The following is a 23,441-nucleotide window of genomic DNA, read 5'->3' as shown; positions in this document are numbered from 1 at the left end:
CCCGGCCCCTTGCCCTGGGTTGCTTCCTACCCCCAATCTGGTAGCCGACGGAGGTCCCACCTGGCGATGCTGGGTTGCCGGCAGCGTCTTCGTCCGACGGGCTTGTCCCTGGGGCAGCGGCACCGGGCGTTCTGCAGCGGGGCGGGTGGCCACCGGGCGTCGGTGTTGAGGGCGGGCTCGCCCCGGGGCTGGTGGCAGAAGCAGCAGCGCCTCCTCCTTCGAAGTAGGAATAAGAGCCTCCGGAAAAGGGCGCTTTTTCCGGAGGATCGGGGCCAGTGTAGACGCTCTTTTCCGGCTTTTTTAAAAGCCGGAAAAAAGCGGCGGACATTTTTATTTAAATGCCGCGGGGGATATTTAAATCCCCCGCGGATTTCCCTACGACGACTCATGAAATTTACATGCCCCTTCCGGAAAAGGGGCCAGTGTAGACGTAGCCCCTTAGTATATAAACCTGAAGATGCAGAGGCTTTTGGGAGCCAGGGCCAAACCCAAGTATCTGAGTCACACTGGGCAGGGGATAGTGAAGATCTGAAGGCATGGGGAGCTTTATAATAATAACAAGGGGGATGACAGTGTTTGTGTAGGGACTAGATGCCTTCATTATTATTGCTATAAGATCACGGGGGATTGTTACATTGTTGCTCAATGAGGAATCTGCTCCCTTGTAAAATGACTGCTGTGCTTTGTCCTCTTCTCTTCCTTCCCTTCCTACTTTTTCTGCTTTTCTCCTTGTTTTCTATCCTCCATGTTCCTTCTGCATTTCTTCACTGCAAACTCCCACTTGCCACTTATAGAGAGTTACTGCCAGTTCACATAATGCAGAGACTATAATGCCAGACAGCTTCCCTCTGAAATGACACATTCAGGAGTGGGTCTGATCTGTGGGGCATTCTCCTTTGTGAAAGTTAGGACCAGATCAAATTATTCCCCAGCTCCTCCATGAGTCCTGACTCTGAGATAGACACAGGGCTTTATCTAGGGGTCAGTGAATTCTGCTTGCTTTGTCGTACACTAAGTCCTATTGGACAATGTTTAAAAAAAAGTCCTGCATTTTGCTTCAGCTACACCAGACTAACACAGCTACATTTCTATTACTAAAAAAAAGAACCTATTCAAGAAATAATGTGGAGATAAATTAATAAATATTAAAAACTTGAAATTTCAATTAAATCTGACTAAGTCTCTCTGTTTACCAAGGCCAGTTACGGTCTCCTTTCATGGTCTATGCAGTCTGAACAATCTGACGTTTAACAGCAGAAATTGTTAGTACCTTAAATTGCCATAGTATTACCACATCCTATTAGAATGATCACAGACCAATTTAAATCTAACCCTTTTGCAAGGCTTTTGCAAACTCCATGTCACTAGTAGTGCTGAGGGTTCTGAGATGTCATGTGCAGATGTGTGCTGGACCAAAAGTTCCTTCTTGAGGTTTGTCTATATTTTAAACTAGAGTGCTGCCATGGCAGAAGTGCTGGGAGAGAAGTCTGTGTAAATCACCTCCATGAGGGATATAGCTAACCGTGCTGGGAGCATAGCTGTAGAGCAGGTTACACTGGCGCTTTACAACATTGTAATTTGCTGCACTCAGGGTGTGCGTGCGTGCGCTTTTACACCCCTGAGCCAGAAAGTTGTAGCACAGTAAAGTTCCAGTGTAGACTAAGGTCAAGTTTACACTGGTAAGTTACAGTGCAGGAAATGGGCTCCTAGCACTGTAATTCCTGAGCTGTTCACACTGGCAAGGTACTTGGTGTGTACTAATTCCGTAGTTACTGCATTCCAGGTAAACCCTCTCGATGAGAAGCGTAGAGCTTGCTGAGCTTTGGATTCAGTACTGGAGGCCAGTGTGGAAACTTGAATTGTTTGTTGCCTTTTGACTGGCTTCCTGAAATGGCCTATAATTCCTCAAGTCCCCTCTGCTCCTTGTTTGGTACTGTGTGCCCTGCAGACATGTGCATATCTCTTTTCAGAGCTCCTTTTCCGACAGTCTGCATGCTGTGCTAATTGACTTCTGACACAGAGCAAACCCTTCAGGTGGAATGGTTCTGCTGTTAAACACAGAGGCTGTGGTGAGTGTGAGTGTGAGTGAGAGAACGAGCTGTACAAAGAGAAGGGGTGCTAAGATGTTAGGATTTCACCCTCTTCCTGCTTCAGAACAGGTTGTTTGCTGCCACTGTCTGAATTTCCATGAGAGCATGCTGACATTCTCCAAAACACACTCTTCTCTCCCCCCCCCATACACACAAACACAGTTATGCCCTCTCTCTCCCTTCTCCTATATCAAAGCTTATATTATCTTAAGCATTCACCTTCAAGAGAAAACATGAATTAGAGGTAATCATTATCTTCTGTAAAACATATCCCAACCACAAATGTTCTTACATTTTGAAGAATGAAGGCTTTAAGCTTATAAAATAAATCAGTTTCAGTGAGGGTATTTCTCGATTTTTTTTTTTTTTGGTGTGTATATGTGGGGGGGGGGGAAGGGAGTTTAAAACTAAAGGTTTTTTACCTTTGCAAAATGAAAGGGTGAATAGGTACCTTTTTGACTTCGTTTATTGCTCTTTGGAATATCCTAATTAAATCAAGTTTTGGGAGCAATTCAGTTCAGTATCTTCATCAACAATTTTGATAACGGCATACAGAGTACGCTTATAAAATTTGTGGATGATACCAACCTCGGAGGGGTTACAAGTGCTTTGGAGGATAGGATTATAATTCAAAATGATCTGGATAAACTGGAGAAATGGTCTGAGGTAAATGGGATGAAATTCAATAAGGACAAATGTAAAGTGCTCCATTCAGAAAGGAACAATCAGTTGCCCACATAGAAAATAGGAAATGACTGCCTAGGAAGGTGTTGAGCGCACCGCCCAGTCATTTTTCTTTGGAACAGTTTCAGCTATTGCAGACTGAGTATGTGGACAAGATCCTTGGAGGAACGTGACCGATCACGTGCTCGTTCGACCCCTGCCCTTCATGGCTTATTAAATCTAGCTGGGAAGGGATGACTAGGGTCTAGGGGATTATTAATGTGTCTCTTCGGTCTGGTATGGTTCCCACCACCTTGAAAGAGGCAGCGATAAAGCCTCTACTTAAGAAGCCTTCCCTGGACCCACATGTTTTGAATAACTATTGCCCAGTTGCTGCTATTCCTTTCTTGGGCAAGGTTCTTGAGTAGGCAGTGGCATTGTAACCCCAAGTTTTCTTGGAAGAAACAGATTATTTAGATCCATTTCAGTCTGGCTTTAGGCCAGGTTTTGGAACTGAAACCACCTTGGTCGCCCTAGTAAATGACCTACACCTGAAGATAGACGGGGGAGTGCATCCCGGTTGATTCTCTTGGCCCTCTGTGGCTTTTGATTCCATTGACCATGGTATCCTTCTGGAACGCCTAGTGGAGCTGGGTATTGGAGGCACTATTCTGCAGTGGTTCTAGTCTTACCTGTTGAGACGCTTTCAGAAGGTAGAGTTAGGGGGCTGCTATTCAACCCCGTGGCGATTGTGCTGCGGGGTCCCGCAAGGTTCCATCTTGTTCCCTGTTCTGTTTAACATCTACTTGAAGCTGCTGGGAGAGGTCATAAGGAGTTTTGGAGGACCATGCCATCAATATACAGATGACACCCAACTCTATTTCCCTGTCACATCAGAACTAGTGTGGTGGCGACTGATCTAAACCAGTGTCTAGAGGCGGTGATGGACTGGATGAAGTCAAACAAGCTGAAGTTGAATCCAAATAACACTGGAGGTCCTGTGGATCAGGAGGCCATCTTTTCAGGGATGTGGCATGGTACTTGTTCTAGATGGGGTTACTCTCCCCCAAATAACAAGTACACAGCTTGGGAGTCCTCCTGGACCCTTTTTAAACATTTGAGAACCAGATTTCTTCGGTGGCCAGGAGTGCCTTTGGGTAGCTTTGTCTGATCCGCCAGCTGTGACCCTTCATGAACAAGCATGACTTGGCCACAGTGATCCATGCTCTTGTTACATCCCAACTGGATTACTGTAAAGTGCTTTATGTGGTGCTGCCTCTCAAGAGCCTTTGGAAACTTCAGCTGGTCCAGAATGTGGCTGTTCGAGTTTTGACTAATACTGATAACTCCGGTCATCTGAAGAAGTGGGCTGTGCCCACAAAAGCTCATGATACCATCTACATGTTTTGTTAGTCTATGAAGTGCAACCAGACCATTTTTTTTTCTGTAACAGACTAACTCGGCTACCCCCTGAAACTTGTTATACAGAGCACATTATGCCAGTGCTCCAGAAGCTGCACTGGCTTCCGGTATGTTTCCGAGCACAATTTAAGTTCTTGATTATGACCTATAAAGCGCTAAATGGGTTGGGTCTGGGGTCTCTAAAGGACCGTCTTATCCTATGTGAACCTACCCAGAGATTGAGGTCAGCTGGGGAGGCTCTGCTCAGTGTTCCCCCACATATGGAGATAAGATTGACATCTACGCAGAACAGGGCCTTCTCAGCCTTTGCTCCCAGACTGTGGAATTCTGTTCCTGGGGATATTCTCATGGCATCAACGTTAGCATTGTTTCGGTGTCAGGCTAAAGGCACCCTTTTTATTTGTGGTGGTATTGGTATTTGAATCTCTCTGTGTGTGTTCCTCCTCTCGAGATGTTTTTAGAAGGTTTTATGTCCCTCTGGGGTCTCGTATTTTAATTTTTTAATATATATATTTGTATTGGGTTTACAGAAAGTTTTTTGTAAGTCATCTCAAATATTTTAAATAGAGAGGTGGGGTAAAAATGTTTAAAATAAATAAATATTGTAGAAAGAGATCTAGGCGCCATAGTGGACCTCAAACTAAATATGAGTTAGTAATGTAACACTCTTGCAACCAAAAAAAACCAAACCCCATCATTCTGGGATGCATTAACAGGAGTGATGCAAGAAGACAATGTTACAATGACGAGGGAGAAAAATTATCCTCCTTCAGGTAAAGCTAGCAGCTTTTATTTTAAAAAAATAGGAACTCTTAGATATTGAGCAAAAATTGTACTAAAATGATTTAATCAGCTGATTTGCCTATTTGCCAGTGACATGGATATAATAGTATCAGAGGGGTAGCCGTGTTAGTCTGAATCTGCAAAAGCGAAGAGGAGTCCTGTGGCACCTTATAGACTAACTGAAGTGTAGGAGCATAAGCTTTCGTGGGCAAAGACCCACTTCGTCAGATGCATGTAGTGGAAATTTCCAGAGGCAGGTATAAATATGCAGGCCAGGATCAGGCTGGAGATGACGAGGTGGATCCAATCAAGGAGGATGAGGCCCACTTCTAGCAGCTGATCTGGAAGTGTGAATTCCAAGAGAGTAGAAGCTGCTTTTGTAGTTAGCAAGCCATTCACAGTCTTTGTTTAATCCAGAGTTGATTGTGTCAAACTTAAAGATGAACTGTAGCTCAGCAGTTTCTCTTTGAAGTCTGGTCCTGAAGTTTTTTTGCTGCAGGATGGCTACTTTTAGATCTGCAATTGTGTGTCCAGGAAGATTGAAGTGTTCCTCTACAGGTTTTTGTATGTTGCCATTCCTAATATCAGATTTGTGTCCATTGATTCTTTTACGTAGGGACTGTCCTGTTTGGCCGATGTATATAGCAGTGGGGCATTATTGGCACATGATGGGATATATTACGTTGGTGGATGTGCAGGAGAATGTACCAGTGAAAGTATGGCTGATTTGGTTAGGTCCTGTGATGGTGTTGCTGGTGTATATATGTGGGCAGAGTTGGCACCGAGGTTTGTTGCAAGGATTGGTTCCTGAGTTCGAGTTATTATGGTGCGGTGTGTAGTTGCTGGATATAATAGTCCACTACAGTTTTAAAAATGTGGTGTGTGAATTTAGTGCTGGTGAAGGTATCAGGTGGGTATCCCCCTCGTTATCTACAAAGCTGGAGCAGCTCTCAACTGCCAGCATGGCTCAGCCCAGATCTTAGGGCAGGGGTGGGCAATAATTTTTGCTAGGGGCCACTTCAGAAATTTTTGACGTGTCCCCAAGCCTCAAGTGGAAGGGGTGTGGCCAGGATACATCCCTGCTTCCTCACCCACATACATGATTAGTCTGGGGGTTGGGCAGTGAGTGAAGTCTTTGCCCACCACCCAGAGGTTCCCCCTAGGTGCCCATGCCCCTGGCAATGGGAGGAGACTTCATAGGCTCTCCCTTTTGCCCCATGCCAATCATGTCATGTGCTACTCCCGTCATGTGCTACTCCCCGCCCCCAAACTGCAGAGGTACGGCAGGGCCTCTGTTTGGTGGGCCAGATCCAGCCCACGGAGGCCCTTTTGCTCACCCCTATCTTATTGGTTTCCTCTCAGGCCCTAGGGCAGCTCAGTCCCCAGGCAGTTCTTGGCCTCTCTGAGTTGGCGCATTAATGCGAAAAGGATTGGGGAGTTTGTGACATGGGAACTGGAAAACACATACATCACTAAACACCCCATAGATCGGGACAGGACTAACTCCCTGCTGAGCTGAGTTGGATGCACACTGCTGTTCTACCAGTGGGTTACAACTCTCTGGGGCAGCCAATCCCCAGTTAGTGCTGCCTTAAGAAAAGATTGAACCCTCGGCAGATAGAACCCATAGAACCGCCTTTATGTGTTATGAATGCTGAGGTTAGAAAGTCAGGTGCTCAGAAGTTAGAAAATGCCAGTATTAATGTCATTATAATTCTGGTCTCCACTGAGCCTTTAATTACATACAAATTTTTCTGGTAAGGGACTTCATGGTGGTCTAAACCCAAGAGGACCTTACCAGCCATGCCATAGATCAGGGATGGCCTACCAGTTAGAGATGAAGAGCCAAAATAGCTGTGGATGGAATGCGAAGAGCCACATATTATATATTTATCTTTATATATCTATAGCTAGATAGATACATATAGTACACAAAATGTAGTGATAAAAATAACATTACAGGACATTTCGGACAAAAACCAATTAAAAAGTCTCTAGTCACCTAAAAAAATCACATTCAGTCTGTAGATCTTCAGAGAACTTGACAAGGAACAAACATCAAATAAAAAAAACCCCTTTAAAAATACAGTGATAGTCTCACATTTAAAAAAAAAAGCATCCCCACCATGTATTTTAAATTTCACACTACTTCCCTATTATGTCCTCTGAGTTTTTTTAAATTAAACTGAACCGAGAAGCAAATTAGCTCAATTTGAAGTGCCTGTTTCACTCCAGTTTGTTGACCTCTGGTATGGTTTCATATCATTTTTTTTTTCCTTATGAAGATTTTGGCTTTTTTGTAGTTCTAAAAATTCAGGTTTGTCCCAGACTGCAAATATGAGAGGTTCAAAAACAATAAGGGAGAGACTCGTATCTCAGAACAATTGCTTCAGCCAGGGAAACAATAGCCTTTGAATGTTCTTTAAAGAAACACCATGCAAACCAGGTACATGCTGATTCTTTTTTTGCCCTGGAATTTAAATATGACATCTGTGTTGGCTGCCTTATTCTGAGTCTGCGAAGACTTTGAATTTAAGGAGCTTCAGCCCCCAGCCATAACCCAGTGCTCCACCCCTCTCACAGAGCTATGCACCCTCAGCCTCCCTGTTCTAACCCAATCCCTCTTCTCTCCCCCAGAGCCAGGCCCTCCCACCCCCAGCCTAGTGCCTGGGTCCCAGAGCTGCTGCCGCTGCCACACACTTCTCCCTTCAGGCACTGGGCACATGCGCAAAGTGTTTGGCTATGAGCAGGCACTGGGACGCTGCTGGCTGTCAGCGATCCTGGCACATGGCTCAGAAACAGCAGGAGCCGCATTTCCTTAATCAAAGAGCTACATGCAGCTTGAGAGCCGCGGGTTGGCCACCCCTGCCATAAATCGTGCCCGATTGAGCGGGAGGAAGAACTCCTAACATGCTCAGGCTGATGTCTGCGTGGACCTTCTTTTAGAGACACATGTTACCCAGCAATTGCTAGATAGTGGGAGAATGCTGACTATGAGGTTTCCTGGGCTCTGTGCCTCGCTTCAGGAGCAGCATGTGGCTGCTGTTTAGAGCAGTTGTCCCTGACAGCACAGACCTGGGGCACTTTCCCAAAGGAAGTCTGGCTGCGAGTTGTGATTGGCTCTGCCATATTTGGGTTCTTCCCGCAACTTTGCCAGATATGTTCTTATCGGGAAATGGTGATAGTACTTGCTTCAAGAGGATGGAGACGGCACAAACCTTACCCAATGAGGAGAGGTGTGCAAAAATAGTGACAGCACTGAGCAACAGAGGTGAGACTGCACCTCATGTGTGCCTGTCTTTCAGCACTGTGCATCTGCTCCAGGCCCAGGCTGTTTTGTGGGTCACTCTTTCATAGATGATTTTATCCCAGGATGGTGAAAAATTGAGCTTGTGGGCTGCCCCCCGATGGCAGTGGGTCCCCAGTAGCACCTGGGGCGAGGGCATGGTCCTATAGACATCTAACCTGTCTGGCTTTTCTTCTCTTGGACTGAGCCTGGCCCATGAGCCATGTTGCACTGTGTGGACAGGGGATGGGGGCTGTTGGGGAGTGTGCACAGAAAGATGGGGAAATGCAACAACCCAGGCTGAGATTCCTGAGGTCCAGTGTGTGTGTTTTCTGGTGAGCTATTGGTGAAAGGAAAGAGACTATTCAGATTGCTTCCCTGTGCATCCTGTGTCGAGCACAAGGGACTCCTGACCTCACTCAGTCTGCTCCCAGAATATAGACAGGCTCCACTTTTAGTAGCACACCACCACAGAACTGTAGGTTTAGGTGATTTCTGTGGCAGCTTGACAGAATGGGGCAGAGCTCTAATAGCCCTGCAGATACTTGACTGACAGTCAGCCCCAGGTGCCCTCCAGTGGGTCACAGCCCAGGGGAGCAGCTGTTGTAGTAAAAATGATTGTTTCCACAACCACCTTCTGGAGCAATCATCCCTGAGTGGGGACAAGCCAGGAGCAGTGTCTTCTATCCCCATTTCTCAGGCTCTATGCAACAAGAAGCTGAGGACATCCAACCCGTGGGCAGACATTCAGAATTGGGCCTGGACTCAAGCTAAATGCTCTGAAAAGGAGGAGCTGGAATGTGTGGGCCCCAGAAAATTGAAGGAGCGAAAGTCTTTTACACTCTTTATTTGCTGCCAAGACTGGCTTCTGCTTTATGTTTAGTATTGGCTTTTCAAGGAGCAGGTTCAGTAACAGTAACCAACCCCAAGCTGCCAGAAGACAGGCCTGAAAAATCGGGTTTTCAAATCATACAGTTTTCAAACACTCAGCATTGGATTGTTTTCTTTTGCCTCTGGTTTTTGGGGTGCTGGTGTTTTAGAACAGAACGGAAACTAGTATGTGCCACTCGGGGAGACTTTGTCGGCTGGTAGGAATTCCAATTTTAGGATCTCTACTAGGGATGTTAAATTGCGTTTAATCAGCTAATTGAGTACTCAATGGAATTTCCATTGACTACTTAATTAGTCGATAATGGGGGAAACTGCAGAGCCACAGTGGGGTTAGCTCCCAGCCCCAGGAAGTAACCCCGCTGTGGCTCTGCCTTTTAAATGTATTAGAGCAGGGGTCTCCTTTTTACACCCAAGATCACTTTTTAAATGACAGAACAAGCCAAGATCTACCGCCCCACCCCTTCCTTGAAGCCCCACCCTCTCTATTCTCCTCCTCTCCATCACTTGCTATCCCCAACCCTTATACTGCTGCTTTTTTTCTCCCCCAATTCTTCTGTAGGAAGTATTTCCAACATTTGGCCTGTCTAGACTGGACCAAATGTCAGAAAAACCTCTTCTTTTGGAAGCCCCCTTATTCCTCATGGAAACAGGAATTTAGGGGTTACCGAAAGATCATGTTTGCTCTTCCACTAAAAGAAGCGGAAGAACAAATGCATCCCTGGATGCAGAAGTATGTTTCTGGGATATCTCAGGAATCCTGAAAAAATCCTGCAGTCTAGCCGTAACCTCGCTGTGTTGAGACAGGATGTGTAGGCTCTGGGGTGGGAATGAGGGATTTGGGTGTGGGAAGGGGTAAGAGGTGCAAAGTCTGGGAGGAAATCTGGATGCAGGAGAAGGTGGAGAAGGGGACACTGGCTCGGGGAGAGGGCGCTAGGCCTCTGTTGGGGTCAGATGTAGGATTAGGGTACTAAGCAAGCCACAGACTTCTGGACGTGAGAGTTCAGGAATTTGGGTTGGGGTATGTGAGGGGCTCAGGGCAGGGGGGTCCAGTCTATGATAGGCTCAGATCTAGGGTTGGGGGGGGGGGTGCAGGAGTGTTATGATGCTGTGGCCAAATGGGGGCTTGGCCCCAATTGGGGGTTTGTTGGCCAGGCTTCATTTTTAAATAAAATACCGTGTCAAACACAAAAAGTTTCTGCATTGTCTTTATTTCTGAGAAGGGCAGGGAACCTGTTTTGAGTCAGGGGTCACTGACCCAAGAAAAGTCAGTTGGGGCCACACAAGCGAGATGCAAAAAAACCCCTCCTCCAACCCCCCCCCCCCCCCCACCTGCAAGCTTCACTAATGTGGCCCCAGCTGTGTTGGTGGGAACAGGGGACATAGTACTGGGGAAGGGCGCTAGTGGGTGCTTTGGCTGGGGACAGAGTTCTGCAGCTGGGGACAGGGGAGAGGGAACAGGGTGCTGGGAGGGCAGAGGACAGGGTTCTGCAGCAGGGGACAGAGTTCTGTGGCAGGAGAGTGAGGGGAGAGGGACCTGGAGAGTGGGGGCAGGGGCAGGATGCCAGTGGTGACAGAGAGTCCGCTGCATCTGCCTCCTCCCAGGATACACCCCCCCCACTCTGAGGGAAGCTGGCGCGTATCTCCTCCGGGTCTGACTCCCCTCCCCCCACAGCACAGGGAAACCACTCATGCACGCACACACACCCCTCCCCCGTGGTGCAGGGAAAACCCTGTGCACGTCTGCCCTGGGGCCGACTTACCCCTCCTCCGCCGGTGCAGGGAAGTCACCATGCTCCTCCTCCGGGGCTGATGCCCCCACCCACAGCACATCCCCAGAAGTGGCACTAAGCTGCGGGAATTCTATCCACCCGAGGGAAGCCAACACTACCTCCATTTTCGCTGGAGGTAGGTAGTAGGGCTTCTCGGGAGCGGGGGGAAAATGTGGCAGTGGCCCGGGTGCCTCGCGATCGACTGGTCGAGGCCTCGTGATCGATCAGTTGATCACGATCGACCTGTTGGTGACCACGATATTAGAGGCAGAGGTGCCGTAGGGGGAGCAGTCAACTTATTCCCGGCTTGTGACTGGTCCTCCCCCTCGCCTCCCCCGCTATACCTAGTTCTCCCCTTTCCCCCATGAAGAGGGTGCTGGGAGGAACCAGCTTTTAAGCAGCAGTGGCAGGGGAGTGTCTAGTTGAGTCACTACTCAACTACCCGATAAGCATATGTTTATTGGGTAGTCGTCTAGTTGATTAGTCACTTCCATACCTAGCCTCTCCAGGGGACCCTTTCTACAGCTGTCTAACATTGCTGAATTCTGTCTTTCCCGGAGCAGTAAAAGGAGGCCAGAGACCTGAGGCAGGCTACTCTACTGAGTTCTGGGTTGGCACAGTCCCATCCAATTATAGCCCCTGAGGCTCAGGCCTGCTCAGCAATTTGTTCAGTTCAGGCAATTCTGGGGGAAGGCCAGTGTCTTAGTAGGGGTAGGGGGTTCTGTGAGTCTACCTTTTTGATAAATAAAATGATCAAGAACTATTGAAAGTCTGTATTCAAGTAGCTGATGCCTTGAGTAGCCCTTCAAACCTCCTCTGTGTGTTCCTTACAGTGAATGGATATCACAGCCCTGTGACCCCTATGCATCAAATGGAGCCTGGTCATATGAGTCTCCGAAAACCCAGCGGGGACCACCAGGTAGGTTTTGGGTAACACTCTGAGTAGGAGTGGGCAGGACTAGGGGTAGTTTGTGAGCTCTCTGGTGACACTCCCAGCGAGCATGCTTTAGAAGCCACCAGACCCCAGTCACAGCAGCATGTATGGATCTGAGGAAGGCACGTTTGTATATAGATAGCAAACGGGAGAACCCCACTGTTTCATGAGGTTTCCTCATGGGGCTTTGTGGTGAAAAGAGAGCGACACAAGGAGGCCTTTTGATGTTGAAGCACATGATAGCAATGTGCTTTCAGTATCCCATTCTTTCTCTGCTATTGGGACAGTGGTACCAGAGCTAATTTTGAAAGTGCATTCAAGTAGCTTTGCTGTCAGCACTGGCCTGCTGGTTTACCACCTACTCGCCATGTGTGGGTTGAGCATGTCCATGCTATCCTTACACTTAGAATCCCCTTTTAAAATGTAGCCAAGTAACAGATAACACATTAAACCTTTTCCAGGGGTGGGTGCCAAGTTTGTATAATGTTTGCTGGTGCCCGGAAAGGGTCCAAGTCTCATCCCCACCCACTTTTGCCTAAGGCTTTGGGAGGGTGTTTGGGTGAGGGTGGGATGCAGGAGACCGGCAGGGAGTTTGGGTTGGGGCAGATGGTTGGGTGTGGGAGGAGGTCAGGGTGTCAGCACTTACTTCAGGTGGCTCCCAAAAGCGACTGGCAGAGTCCTCCCATGGGGGTGGGAGTGTGTATCTCTGCACTGCTATTCACAGGTATCATCCCTGTGGCTCCTACTGGCTGCAGCAGAGAGGGGTGCAGGGGGAAGTGGGTGCAGGAGCTCAGTGAAGGGGTTCATAGTGGAGTGCCAGAGTTCTGCAGTGGGGGCTCTGCAGAGAAAGACTCAGTGCTCAATAGTGTGGGGTGCAGTGTGGAAAGGTTTAGTGGAGGAGGGTGGGCAGGAGCTGGGGAAAGGGTACAGGATCTCAGCTAGGAAGGGATGCAGGACTTGGAGTTTGGGGCGGGGGGTAGCATTCCCTGTAAGTTGAGCTCTTTGGCAGCCATCCAGGAGAGATTCAGGTGATGCCCAGCTGATCAGCAGAACACCCACAGCTGTCAGCATGTGTTTATGTTGGTGGTGCACATCCACACATGACGTGGTGCATATAACAACATTTATTCTGCACATGAATGGAAAAAATCAGAGGCGACATTGGTTGGGGGTGCAGGGTAGAGGCTCAGTGGGGAAAGAGGGGTCAGCGGAGCAAGGATAGTGCCTCGTGGTCCTGGATGTCCAGGGCAGCTCCTCAATCCTGCATCACTCCGTTGCCTGCTGCTGCTTTCCTCAGCTAGACATGTGCCTTTCACTGATTCGCTGTGTGGCTCAGACCAGGCTCACCTGCAGACCCTTGTGCTATGCAGCATATACTGACAGTGCTTCTCACCTCTCTCCACAGAGTCCAGGGTCCCCGCGTGTGCCCAGGAGGCTGGCCAGGGAGAGCTCACAGACAGTAAGTACCACCAGGATGGTTGGCAGCGGCGCAGGCGGGGGAAAGCCTGGGCAGTGATCCCTGCTGCTATACTGAGGGTTGGTAGCAGGCAAGCCAGCCCCTGGGGCAGGGCAGGGCAGCCTGGGAGGGCAAACAAATTCCTCAGTGGGTGGGGTATTCCTGGGACAGCCAATGCAACCAGAAGACACATTTCTAAAGCTCAGCCCAGGGGCTCCCTGCTCTGTTGTAAAGGGGCACTGAAGAAAAAAACAGCTTTAACAAAATAGCCTCCATTATATACATTGATGGTGTCAAACCAGTTCCTAGCACAGTGGCCAGATAGAATTGTATGCATGCAATAGAGGCCCCAAGTCTTAGTGAGCAATAGATATTTATGTACTGTGAGCCTAGCAGGGCTGCCTTCGGACAGAAGCCAGGATCATTTGTAGACAAGCCTATTCTGCCTGCAGAAAGTCTGTTCTGTGAATGAATGGAAATCTTAATTCCTCCAAGCTACCAGGCCAGTATCATTCACCAGCACTGAAAGTCACACAGCAAAGAATGATACACAACCAAGTGATAGTTTAACAAGAGAGATCTGTGCCCTGTGATATCATTCATCCCTATGGTGTGAGGACTTCTGCCAAGAGTCTCTGTCTTATTTTCCCATTGTATTTGCTTCTAATCATGTGTGGGCACTGAATTCCCCAGATTTGGAAGCAAAAGTTTATTTCCATTCCTTCAATGATAGAGCTGAAATTGACATTTTTGAGCAATTGGTAAGGAATGGTGGCTCCGCAAAATAATAACCTAGTGATAAACACTTCCAAATTAAGTGTAAAAATGTAAGAAGAAAAGCCAAAAAGGAGTTTGAAGAACAGCTAGCCAAACCTCAAAAGGAAATAACAAAATGTTTTGTAAGTACATCAGAAGCAGGAAGCCTCCTCTACAGCCAGTGGGGCCCCTGAACGATTGAGATCCAAAGGATCACTTAAAGACGATAAAGTCATTGCAGAGAAACTAAATGAATTCTTAGCTTCAGTCTTCATGGCTGAGGACGTTGGGGAGATTCCCAAACCTGACCCGTCCTTTGTAGGTGACAAATTTGAGGACTTGTCACAGATTGAAGTGTCAATAGAGAAGGTTTTGAAATTAATTGATAAACTAAACAATAACAAGTTGATATCTGCTCTTGGGGGTGGGGGGAGGGCGCTGCTGCCGCCGAATGCCAGGCGAACCATGCAGCTAGTCTAGGGCTGCCCTTGCTAATGTCAGTACCAGGCAAATTAGTTGAAACCATAGTAAAGAATAAAATTGTGAAGCATGTATAAGAACATAATTTGTTGGGCAAAAGTCAACATGGTCTCTGTAAAGGGAAATCGTGTCTTACTAATCTATTCGAGTTCTCTGAAGGGGTCAACAAACATGTGCACAAGGGGGATCCAGTAGATATAGTGTACTTAGATTTCCAGAAAGCCTTTGACAAGGTCCCTCACCAAAGGTTCTTACGTAAATTAAGTTGTCATGGGATAAGAGGGAACTTTCATGGATTGAGAACTGGTTAAAAGACAGGAAACAAAGGGTAGGAATAAATGGTAAATTTTCAGAATGGAGAGGGGTAACTAGTGGTGTTCCCCAGGGGTCAGTCCAAGGACCAATCCTATTCAATTTATTCATAAATGATCTGGAGAAAGGGGTAAACAGTGAGTTGGAAAAGTTTGTAGACGATACTAAACTGCTCAAAGTAGTTAAGACCAAAGCAGACTATGAAGAACTAAAGATCTCACCAAACTAAGTGATCGGACAATAAAATGGCAAATTAAATTTAATGTGGATAAATGCAAAGTAATGCACATTGGGAAAAATAATCCCAACTATATATATAATATGATTGGGGCTAATTTAACTACAACTAATCCGGAAAGAGATCTTGGAGTCATTGTGAATAGTTCTCTGAAGATGTCCACGCAGTGTGCAGTGGCAGTCAAAAAAGCAAACAGGATGTTAGGAATCATTAAAAAAGGGATAAAGAATAAGACGGATAATATTTTATTGCCCTTTTATAAATCCATGGTACACCAACATCTTGAATACTGTGTACAGATGTGATCGCCTCAACTAAAAAAAGATATAGTGGCATTAGAAAAGGTTTAGAGAAGGGCAACTAAAATGATTAGGGGTTTGGAACGGGACCCATATGAGGAGAGATTAAAGAGACTAGGACTTTTCAGCTTGGAAAAGAGACTAAGGGGGGATATGATAGAGGTGTATAAAATCATGAATGGTGTGGAAAAAGTGAATAAGGAAAAGTTATTTACTTGTTCCCATAATATAAGAACTAGGGGCCACCAGATGAAATTAATGGGTAGCAGGTTTAAAACAAATAAATGGAAGTTCTTCTTCACACAGCGCACAGTCAACTTGTGGATCTCCTTTCCTGAGGAGGTTGTGAAGGCTAGGACTATAAGGCTGTGTCCAGACTCAGGGGTTTTTTCGAAAAAAGTAGCCTTTTTTCGAAAAAACCTCACCTGCGTCTAGACTGCAGCCGCGTTCTTTCGAAATTAAATCGAAAGAACGCGGCTTTTCTTTCGATGGCGGTAAACCTCAATTTACGAGGAAGAACGCCTTCTTTCGAAAGTTCCTCTTTCGAAAGAAGGCGTTCTTGAATGTAAATAGGGCTTCTTCGAAAGAGAGCATCCAGACTCACTGGATGCTTTCTTTCGAAAAAGCAAGCCGCTTTTTCGAAAGTTCAACGTGCAGTCTAGACGCTCTCTTTCGAAAGAGGCTCTTTCGAAAGTATCTTTCGAAAGAGCCTCTTTCGACAGAGGCTTGCAGTCTAGACATAGCCTAACAGGGTTCAAAAGAGAACTAGATAAATTCATGGACGTTAAGTCCATTAATGGCTATTAGCCAGGATGGCTAAAGTGTCCCTTGCCTCTGTTTGTCAGAGGATGGAGATGGATGGCAGGAGAGAGATTGCTTGATCGTTACCTGTTTGGTTCACTCCCTCTGGGGCACCTGGCATTGGCCACTGTTGGCAGACAGGATACTGGACTGGATGGACCTTTGGTCTGACCCATTATGGCTGTTCTTATGGTCTTATGACCTGGTGATCAAAAGCTGGTAAGGAAGTACTTGGAAAATGTGAATACCTACTATAGAAATCAGCTGCTCTGCGTGGCATGTCTAAACGTGCTTACTAGACTGCTGCCATTTCATTTTGAAAACTTAGGGACACTCAGGATGGAATGAAAAATTGGAGATGTGGGAATTTAGCACCTTATTTTCAATGAAGAACGATTCTGGCAATTATCCTACTAGTGGAACTTCCCTCTAAGTGAAAGACAGTAATGCAAGGGCATTCATATCTGGCAAAGCATCCAGTTGTGTGGAGGTTTCTGGTAGAAAGTGCAAGCACTGGTGTTCATCAGTGTTAATTAACATCTTATTTACTGAGCCACATTCAGTAATTTGCAACTTCGCTTTACAGAACAGGGCGGTGTTAATCCCTCTGGATGAAACTGTGTATGTGGACTTTAGTGGTCAGTTCTGGATTTCAGAGATGAGATTGTGCACATGGATTTCATGGATTTTCAATTCAAGGATAACTCACCCAATTGAATCTGGTACATTTGGCAGTATATCTGAATATATTCTCACCACACCACAGAGGGAAGACACTGAGTGTCTGAACTTTCTGTTGAGGAAAAGCAGTTTTCTTGCTGATGTTTACCTTCAGAACTTGCTGCAAGACACAAGGAAAGTCATTCATGAGTTTTTTTTAAAGCTGCTGCTCCAACAGCTCTCCTTTCACAATGTCTCTGTAAACAGTACTTATAATAACAAGAGGCTTCCTATTCCCAATAGCTGAAGAGCTGTTTACAGTGGTATAAATCTGTTTCTTCTCCCTTTGCTTAATGGCAACTCACTTTGGATCCTGTCTGCCTCATCTGCATTTCCAAGTGCCCATCATTGTTGCTCTTCAGAATGAGGCCATATCTGCACATGTGCTACAGTGGCACAACTATGCCTCTGCCTCATATATCTATGCCTCTGTGCATAGAGCAACTGAAAGGGTTTTTCTGTACTAGAGTAGCAGTATCTAGGTCAAAGGAAGAGTTTTTTTGGTCTAGCTCCATCTGCACTCGGGAGGGGGGGTCAGGTTGGCTTCACTGGCAGACGGATAAAGGAGTTTGAGACACAAGTCATGCCTGACTAACCTGATCTCCTTCTGTGATGAGGTAATTGGCTCTGTGGATATGGGAAAGGAGGTGGATGTGATTGTACCTTGACTTTAGCAGAGCTTTTGATACAGTCTCCCACAGTATTTTTGTCAGCAAATTAAAGAAGTATGGATGGATAAATGAACTGTAAGGTGGATAGAAAGCTGGCTACGTCATTGGGTTCAACTGGTAGGGTATGTCTACACTACCCCCCTAGTTCGAACTAGGGGGGTAAGGTATGCATACCGAACTTGCTAATGAAGCCCGGGATTTGAATTTCCCGGGCTTCATTAGCATAAAGCCGGCGCCGCCATTTTTAAAAGCCGGCTAGTGCGAACCCCGTGCCGCGTGTAGCCGCGCGGCACGGGGTTCGCACTAGCCGGCTTTTAAAAATGGCGGCGCCGGCTTTATGCTAATGAAGCCCGGGAAATTCAAATCTCGGGCTTCATTAGCAAGTTCGGTATGCATACATTACCCCCCTAGTTCGAACTAGGGGGGTAGTGTAGACATACCCGTAGTGATTAATGGCTCGATGTCTGGTTGGCAGTTGGTATCAAGTGGAGTGCCCCAACGGTCGATTCTGGGCCTGATTTTGTTCAACATCTTTATTAATGATTTGGATGAGGAGACGGAGTGCACCCTCAGCAAAAGAAAGCTGATGAGATTCAACAAAGACAAGTGCAGAGTCCTGCACTTGGGACAGAAGAATCCCATGTACTGCTACAGGCTGGGGACCAACTAGCTAAGCAGTTCTGCAGAAAAAGACCTCGGGATTACAGTGGACAAAAAGCTGGATATAAGTCAAGAGTGTGTCCTTGTATCCAAGAAGGCTAATGGCCTTACTAGACCACTACCTTAATGGCATTTTGGGATGCATTAAGAGGAGCATTGTCAGCAGATTTAGGGAAGTGATTGTTCCCTTTTACTCAGCACTGGTGAGGCCACATCTGGAGTTTTGCATCCAGTTCTGGACCCCCCAATTACAGAAAGGATGTAGACGCATTGGAGAAAGTCTGACACAGTGACTGTATGCATTCTAGTAGAGAGAAGGATGCTAATGAACCAGCCTTAGATGCCCCTTGGAGAAAGATTTGTATAACTATGCAAAATGGATTCTATGCAGACCAATAGAAAATTTAAAGATTTTTGGATAAAATCCTACACCACTGTCTTCCTGATCTGGCAAACAGGATCCCTGGCTCACGGAGGCCCCAGTCCTTAAGGGAGGATGAGGAAGGACTGGGCTTGCTCAGGCCCCATAGGTCTGGGTGCTTGTTCTGAGCTGAAGCTGCGATGAATGTGTAAGCATGATGATGCTCTGGGGCAGGAATTTGAAGCACTCTCCTGCCAGAGTACATGTAGGAGTTGGGATGGCCTCTTCTCAGCTTATTCACATGTGGTGGGTCTTTTAGTGCTTTTACTGTTTTTTCCTCTGTAATGCTTTTATGTTAAGGAAAAAGTGGACTTGCTTACAAAATGTCTGTGGTTCCTTATAGGGATGCAAAATCCCAGTTAGTTAACCGGTTAAATGTTAAGGCCACACATTAAGCAGTAAGGATAAATATAAATATTGGACAGTGATTTCATCATGTATATGGATGAGAATCCCGGGGAGGAGGGAACATACGCTGCTAAACTATATAGTTGATTGTTTGGCCATACTGTGGTTCATTGTGAAATGCATGTTGAAACACCCTGATCCAGCACCCTCAGGACCTGACTGGTTCCAAACCAGGGAATTTGCCAAACTAGGGAAGGTCAGTGCCCGCTTCTCTGCTGCCACTAGCTGTGGGGTTCTGCTCCAGCAGCAGCTGCAGAGGAGCCAACATCATTGGAGTGGAAATTGGGGTGGGTGCTTGGGGGAAGAAGCAGGGCAGCTTCTTCAGTGCTGGGACAGCTTGGGGGTCCTGCTGGCATTGCACCCATAGCGATGTCCCCTCTGCTGCGCCCAGGTCAGGGCCCTCCAGTCCCGGCTCGTGGCCCCCCGTGGTGGTGCAGGCCGTCCCACCCCCCTGGATGTGGTTGAGGGTGGGAAGTAGGGACAGGTGTCAGCCCCTGCTGCGGCGCTGCCCCTGGTGGCCCTGGTGTACGCCTGACGCAGTTCCTTCATTTTGAGGCGCACCTGCTTCTGTGTACGCCTATGGCCCTTTCTGGCCATGGTGGCCACTATGTGGCTGTAGACGGCTATGTTCCTCCTCCTAGTGCAGAGTTCACGGACATTGGGGGCCTCCCCCCAAACATCAAAGAGGTCCATGATCTCCGCACTAGGCCACGAGGGCACGCGCCATCTACAGCCCCTGGGTGCTGGGGGATTGGGCGGGAGACGGCTGGCTGCCATTGTGAGGCCACTGGGTGAGGGACTGGGGCTGCTGGCAGGCCTGGCTCTCACAAGTGCCCAGTGGCCAGACTCGACCCCTTTAAGGGCCTCGGGGTTGGGGGAGAGGAGAGTAAGTTTTCCTGGTTGTGCCCAGAGTGGCCACCAGGGCTGTCTGGGAAGGGCTGGAGGCCCCCTATTTCGAATTAAGTGTCTACACAACACTTAATTCAAAATAGCTATTTCAAATTTGGCGTTACTCTTCGTAGAATGAGGTTTACCAAATTCAAAATAAGCACTCCGCTATTTCGGTTTCAATTCTTTTAAATTTGAAATAGCCATTTGTATGTATAGACGCTATTGAAGTTAATTCAAAATAATGGCTGTTAATTCGAATTAACTTAGTAGTATAGACATAGTAGACATACCCATACAGCTTAAACTTCCTGGATGTTGCCAGAATCTGGCTTCTTTCTCTTTTTGAAAATTAGTGTCATATTTACTTTCCTCCAAGCAGTTGCTACTTCTTTGCACCCTGTATTTTTCCAAATATTATTGCCTAAACCTCAGCAAATTCAACAGCTAGTTCTCTGATGGTGAAATGCATGTCATCTAGACTTGCTGTTTGGGATTTGCACAAATTTCACTCGCTTGCTGCTTACCATTTCATAAGGTTAATTTGCCCCATTTGACAGGCTGTTTGCTTGATTTTTTTTTTTTTTTTTTTACAGATAAACTGTGTGACTTTTCCCCACCCAGACACAATGCCAGAACAGCAGTTGCTGAAACCCACTGAATGGAGCTACTGTGATTATTTCTGGGTAAGTAGGCAACCGGGCACATGCCAGACACTGCAGCTTCTGAGTTTCAGGAAGAGTGGAATGAATTTCTAGGAATTTGTTAGAATGCAAATCACAATTCAGAGTGGTAAGTGGGCTTTGAAAAAGTCTCTTTGTAGCAAGAAGCAGCACCTGCTCTGCATTATCACACAACACAGTGTGGTGCTAGAGTTGCTTTCCAGAACAGAGAAACAAGGGAAAGGCTCCATGGGCAAGAGAGAGAAAACAGCCCCTGCAAGGAGAGAGCATGCTTTCTTAGCCTCAGCCCAAGCACCAGAGCAGACTACACTGAGGACACACAGAGCAGCTAAGGTTCTGAGACAGGCTGAGAGGGCAGGAGAAGCTCCAATTTGGAGAACAGATAGGGAAGGCAGAGAAAAGACCAAACTTCAAGTGAGTGGAGTCTGTCTACAGAAAATCTTGGACATGTGGCAGCAAGGAGCCTCAGAAAGGAGTGGGCAAGACAAACATTGCTTGCTTGGCCACGCTGTGGTTCATTATGAAATACATGTTGAAATACCCTGATCTGGCACCCACCCTCAAGACCTGACTGGTTCCAAACCAAAGAATTTGCCAGACTAGGGAAGATACCCTAAAATATACTTTTGCAGAGACACCGTGATTCTTGTCAAGGAAAATTGGTCAGTGTCTCCTGTAACTCTTCTAGTGAGCTGAAATGTTGCTGATATATCAGCCTGGCCGAAGTGAACAAGCTATTCATGTTGTATCAGGACTTGCTAATTGTGAGGAGCACCAAGATCCTGCAGCTGCTTCCTCCATGCTGGTAGATGAATCGGCTATAAGATTCGGGCTTCATCTCCTCATCTGTACTCTGGGAGATGAGGCAGATAACTTTCTGCTCATGTGAAGCCCAAGGCCAGAAAAGAACATGTGGAAAATACTGAAGACATTGCTCTCTTGTGAAAGGGAGGCTGAGCAGCCTTCTCTTCCCCCAAACGTTACCTGAGACTCATAGGGCTGTAAACATCCATGTGCTACAGCGCAGCTAACAGATATGCAGAGTACAAAGTCAAAGTCACACCAGCTGAAAATTTGGGGACTGGAGCCAAAAAATGGAAATCATGTGTAGCTTGCAGTATCCTTTCTGTCTTCCCCCATCCCTAGCAATACTGAGAAATGGTACCAGCCTGAGGAACTGAATTCAGGAGACTAACAGCTGGTTCAATAGCTTCTGTCAGAAAATGACAACTCAGTCAAGTCAAACTGCTTTCAGGCTGTGAAACAGTTAACTTCCAATTGAAAATTTAGATTAATCAGCATGTTTTATTTAACTTTATCATTTTACTTTTATGACAATAGCTGAGATTATAAACAAAATCCTTCAGAATATTTAATTTTCATGAAAAATTTAGAGACTTTGATTTTGTCTCCCCATTTGAGGTAAAACAAGATTTCAGCATTTCTTGTGGGATGGATATTCCATTATTTCATATGCTCCAATAAAAAGTTTACAGGCGACCCCCATACTTATGACCTAAATGGTTCCTGGAGAATCATCATAAGTTGAACCCTTTTCCCCCATAGGTGCAATAATAAAAATGGGGGTTCCATTCCTGGCCTGCTTTGCCTCCTGGGAGTTGTAGTCCCCAGTGCACTGGGTGGAGGCAGGTGGAGGCGACAGCTGGAGTAGGGCGGTTGTAAATATGGGGAGTCATAAATAGGGTGGTCGTAAGTCAGGGGTCGCTTGTACTTATCCACCATTACTCATATCTTCAAAGTTGTATGTGGCAGAACAGATCCTGAGGGGATGCCCACGGTAGAACAGCCACGGCCTGATGATGGCTGTGCTCAGACCATGTATAGAACTACAGAAAGAGATTGCCTTGCAGATTTAGTAACAGAGCTGCCAGTGGCTGACAAAGATCCCCTGATATAACAGATGTGTCAGAGGCCTCTCCTGGTCAGTAAGTGAAGCAATTACTTGTGTCCAAATGACAGACCCAGAAAGCTCTAAATAATTGAGAATTTCTTCACTTACCGTCCAGGTTTGTTTCCCAGAAGGGCTAGATACAAGTGGTCATGTAGCTTATAGGTTAGTGTGAGACGTTTGCTACACCAGCAAGGCAATTTCAGCAGTAGACATTTTCTTCCCAAGTAGCATGGGCCTGGCTGAAGTGGGAGTATTGAAAGGGTCTGATATGGCAATAAGACTTGAGATGGTTCCCTGCTCTTCCCTTGGTGATCTCGTCCACAAGCACCACTTTGATAATCATCTTTACCTGTCTGTGGTGCTAATCTGGCTCCCATCAGTAGCTGAGCACCCCACAGTAGCTGAGCACCCCACAATTTGTAATGTATTAATCCTCACATACTCCTGCTAGGCAAGCCTATGCCCATTGTACAGATAGGGACAGAGGCCTAGTCTACACCTAAAATGTAGGTCAACCTAGATACATCTCTCAGGGTGTTCACACTCTGAGTGACATAGCTAAATGTACTTAAGCCCCACTGCAAGTCGCTCAGTCAACATAAGAATTTTTCCATTGGACTAGCGATTTCAGTGGTGCGGATTATCTACAGCGATGGAAAAAAAAACCTTCCGTCTACACAGCTGTGCTGCAGTGCAATAGCTGTGCCACTGTAGCATCTGTAATGTAGGCAAACCCTTGGGCTGGCATTTTCAGAGGGGCCTACGGGAGGCAGGGCCAGTTTTCTAACACTTTCTCCCATGGACATCCGGTGGCTTAGGCAGCGCAAGGCTTTGCTTTCCCAGACCTCCAGCCAGGCCCCGCCCATGCCTACTGAAGTGTTCTGGGGATGGAGTTTTG

The 23,441-nt window shown here is 46.7% G+C and overlaps 1 protein-coding gene across 12 annotated transcripts in view; it reads left to right on the top strand.

Annotated features, from left to right (window-relative positions):
- The window catches only part of GAS7 (growth arrest specific 7), a 239,840-nt gene that overhangs the window by 103,802 nt on the left and 112,597 nt on the right, over positions 1–23,441 (top strand). For 11 of the 12 annotated variants that reach the window (XM_075903569.1, XM_075903566.1, XM_075903567.1 and 8 more), the window contains 3 exons: positions 11,738–11,823; positions 13,244–13,297; positions 20,545–20,634. In XM_075903569.1, coding sequence (XP_075759684.1) covers positions 11,738–11,823; positions 13,244–13,297; positions 20,545–20,634 — 230 coding nt within the window. Of the gene's footprint in view, positions 1–1,964; positions 2,070–11,737; positions 11,824–13,243; positions 13,298–20,544; positions 20,635–23,441 lie in introns of those variants that run through there. The other variant, XM_006122946.4, reaches the window with a different exon arrangement.

This window comes from Pelodiscus sinensis, chromosome 20 (assembly GCF_049634645.1).
Source record: "Pelodiscus sinensis isolate JC-2024 chromosome 20, ASM4963464v1, whole genome shotgun sequence".
In the NCBI taxonomy this organism is placed as follows: domain Eukaryota; kingdom Metazoa; phylum Chordata; order Testudines; family Trionychidae; genus Pelodiscus; species Pelodiscus sinensis.
This window is presented reverse-complemented; position numbering and strand designations above follow the sequence as displayed.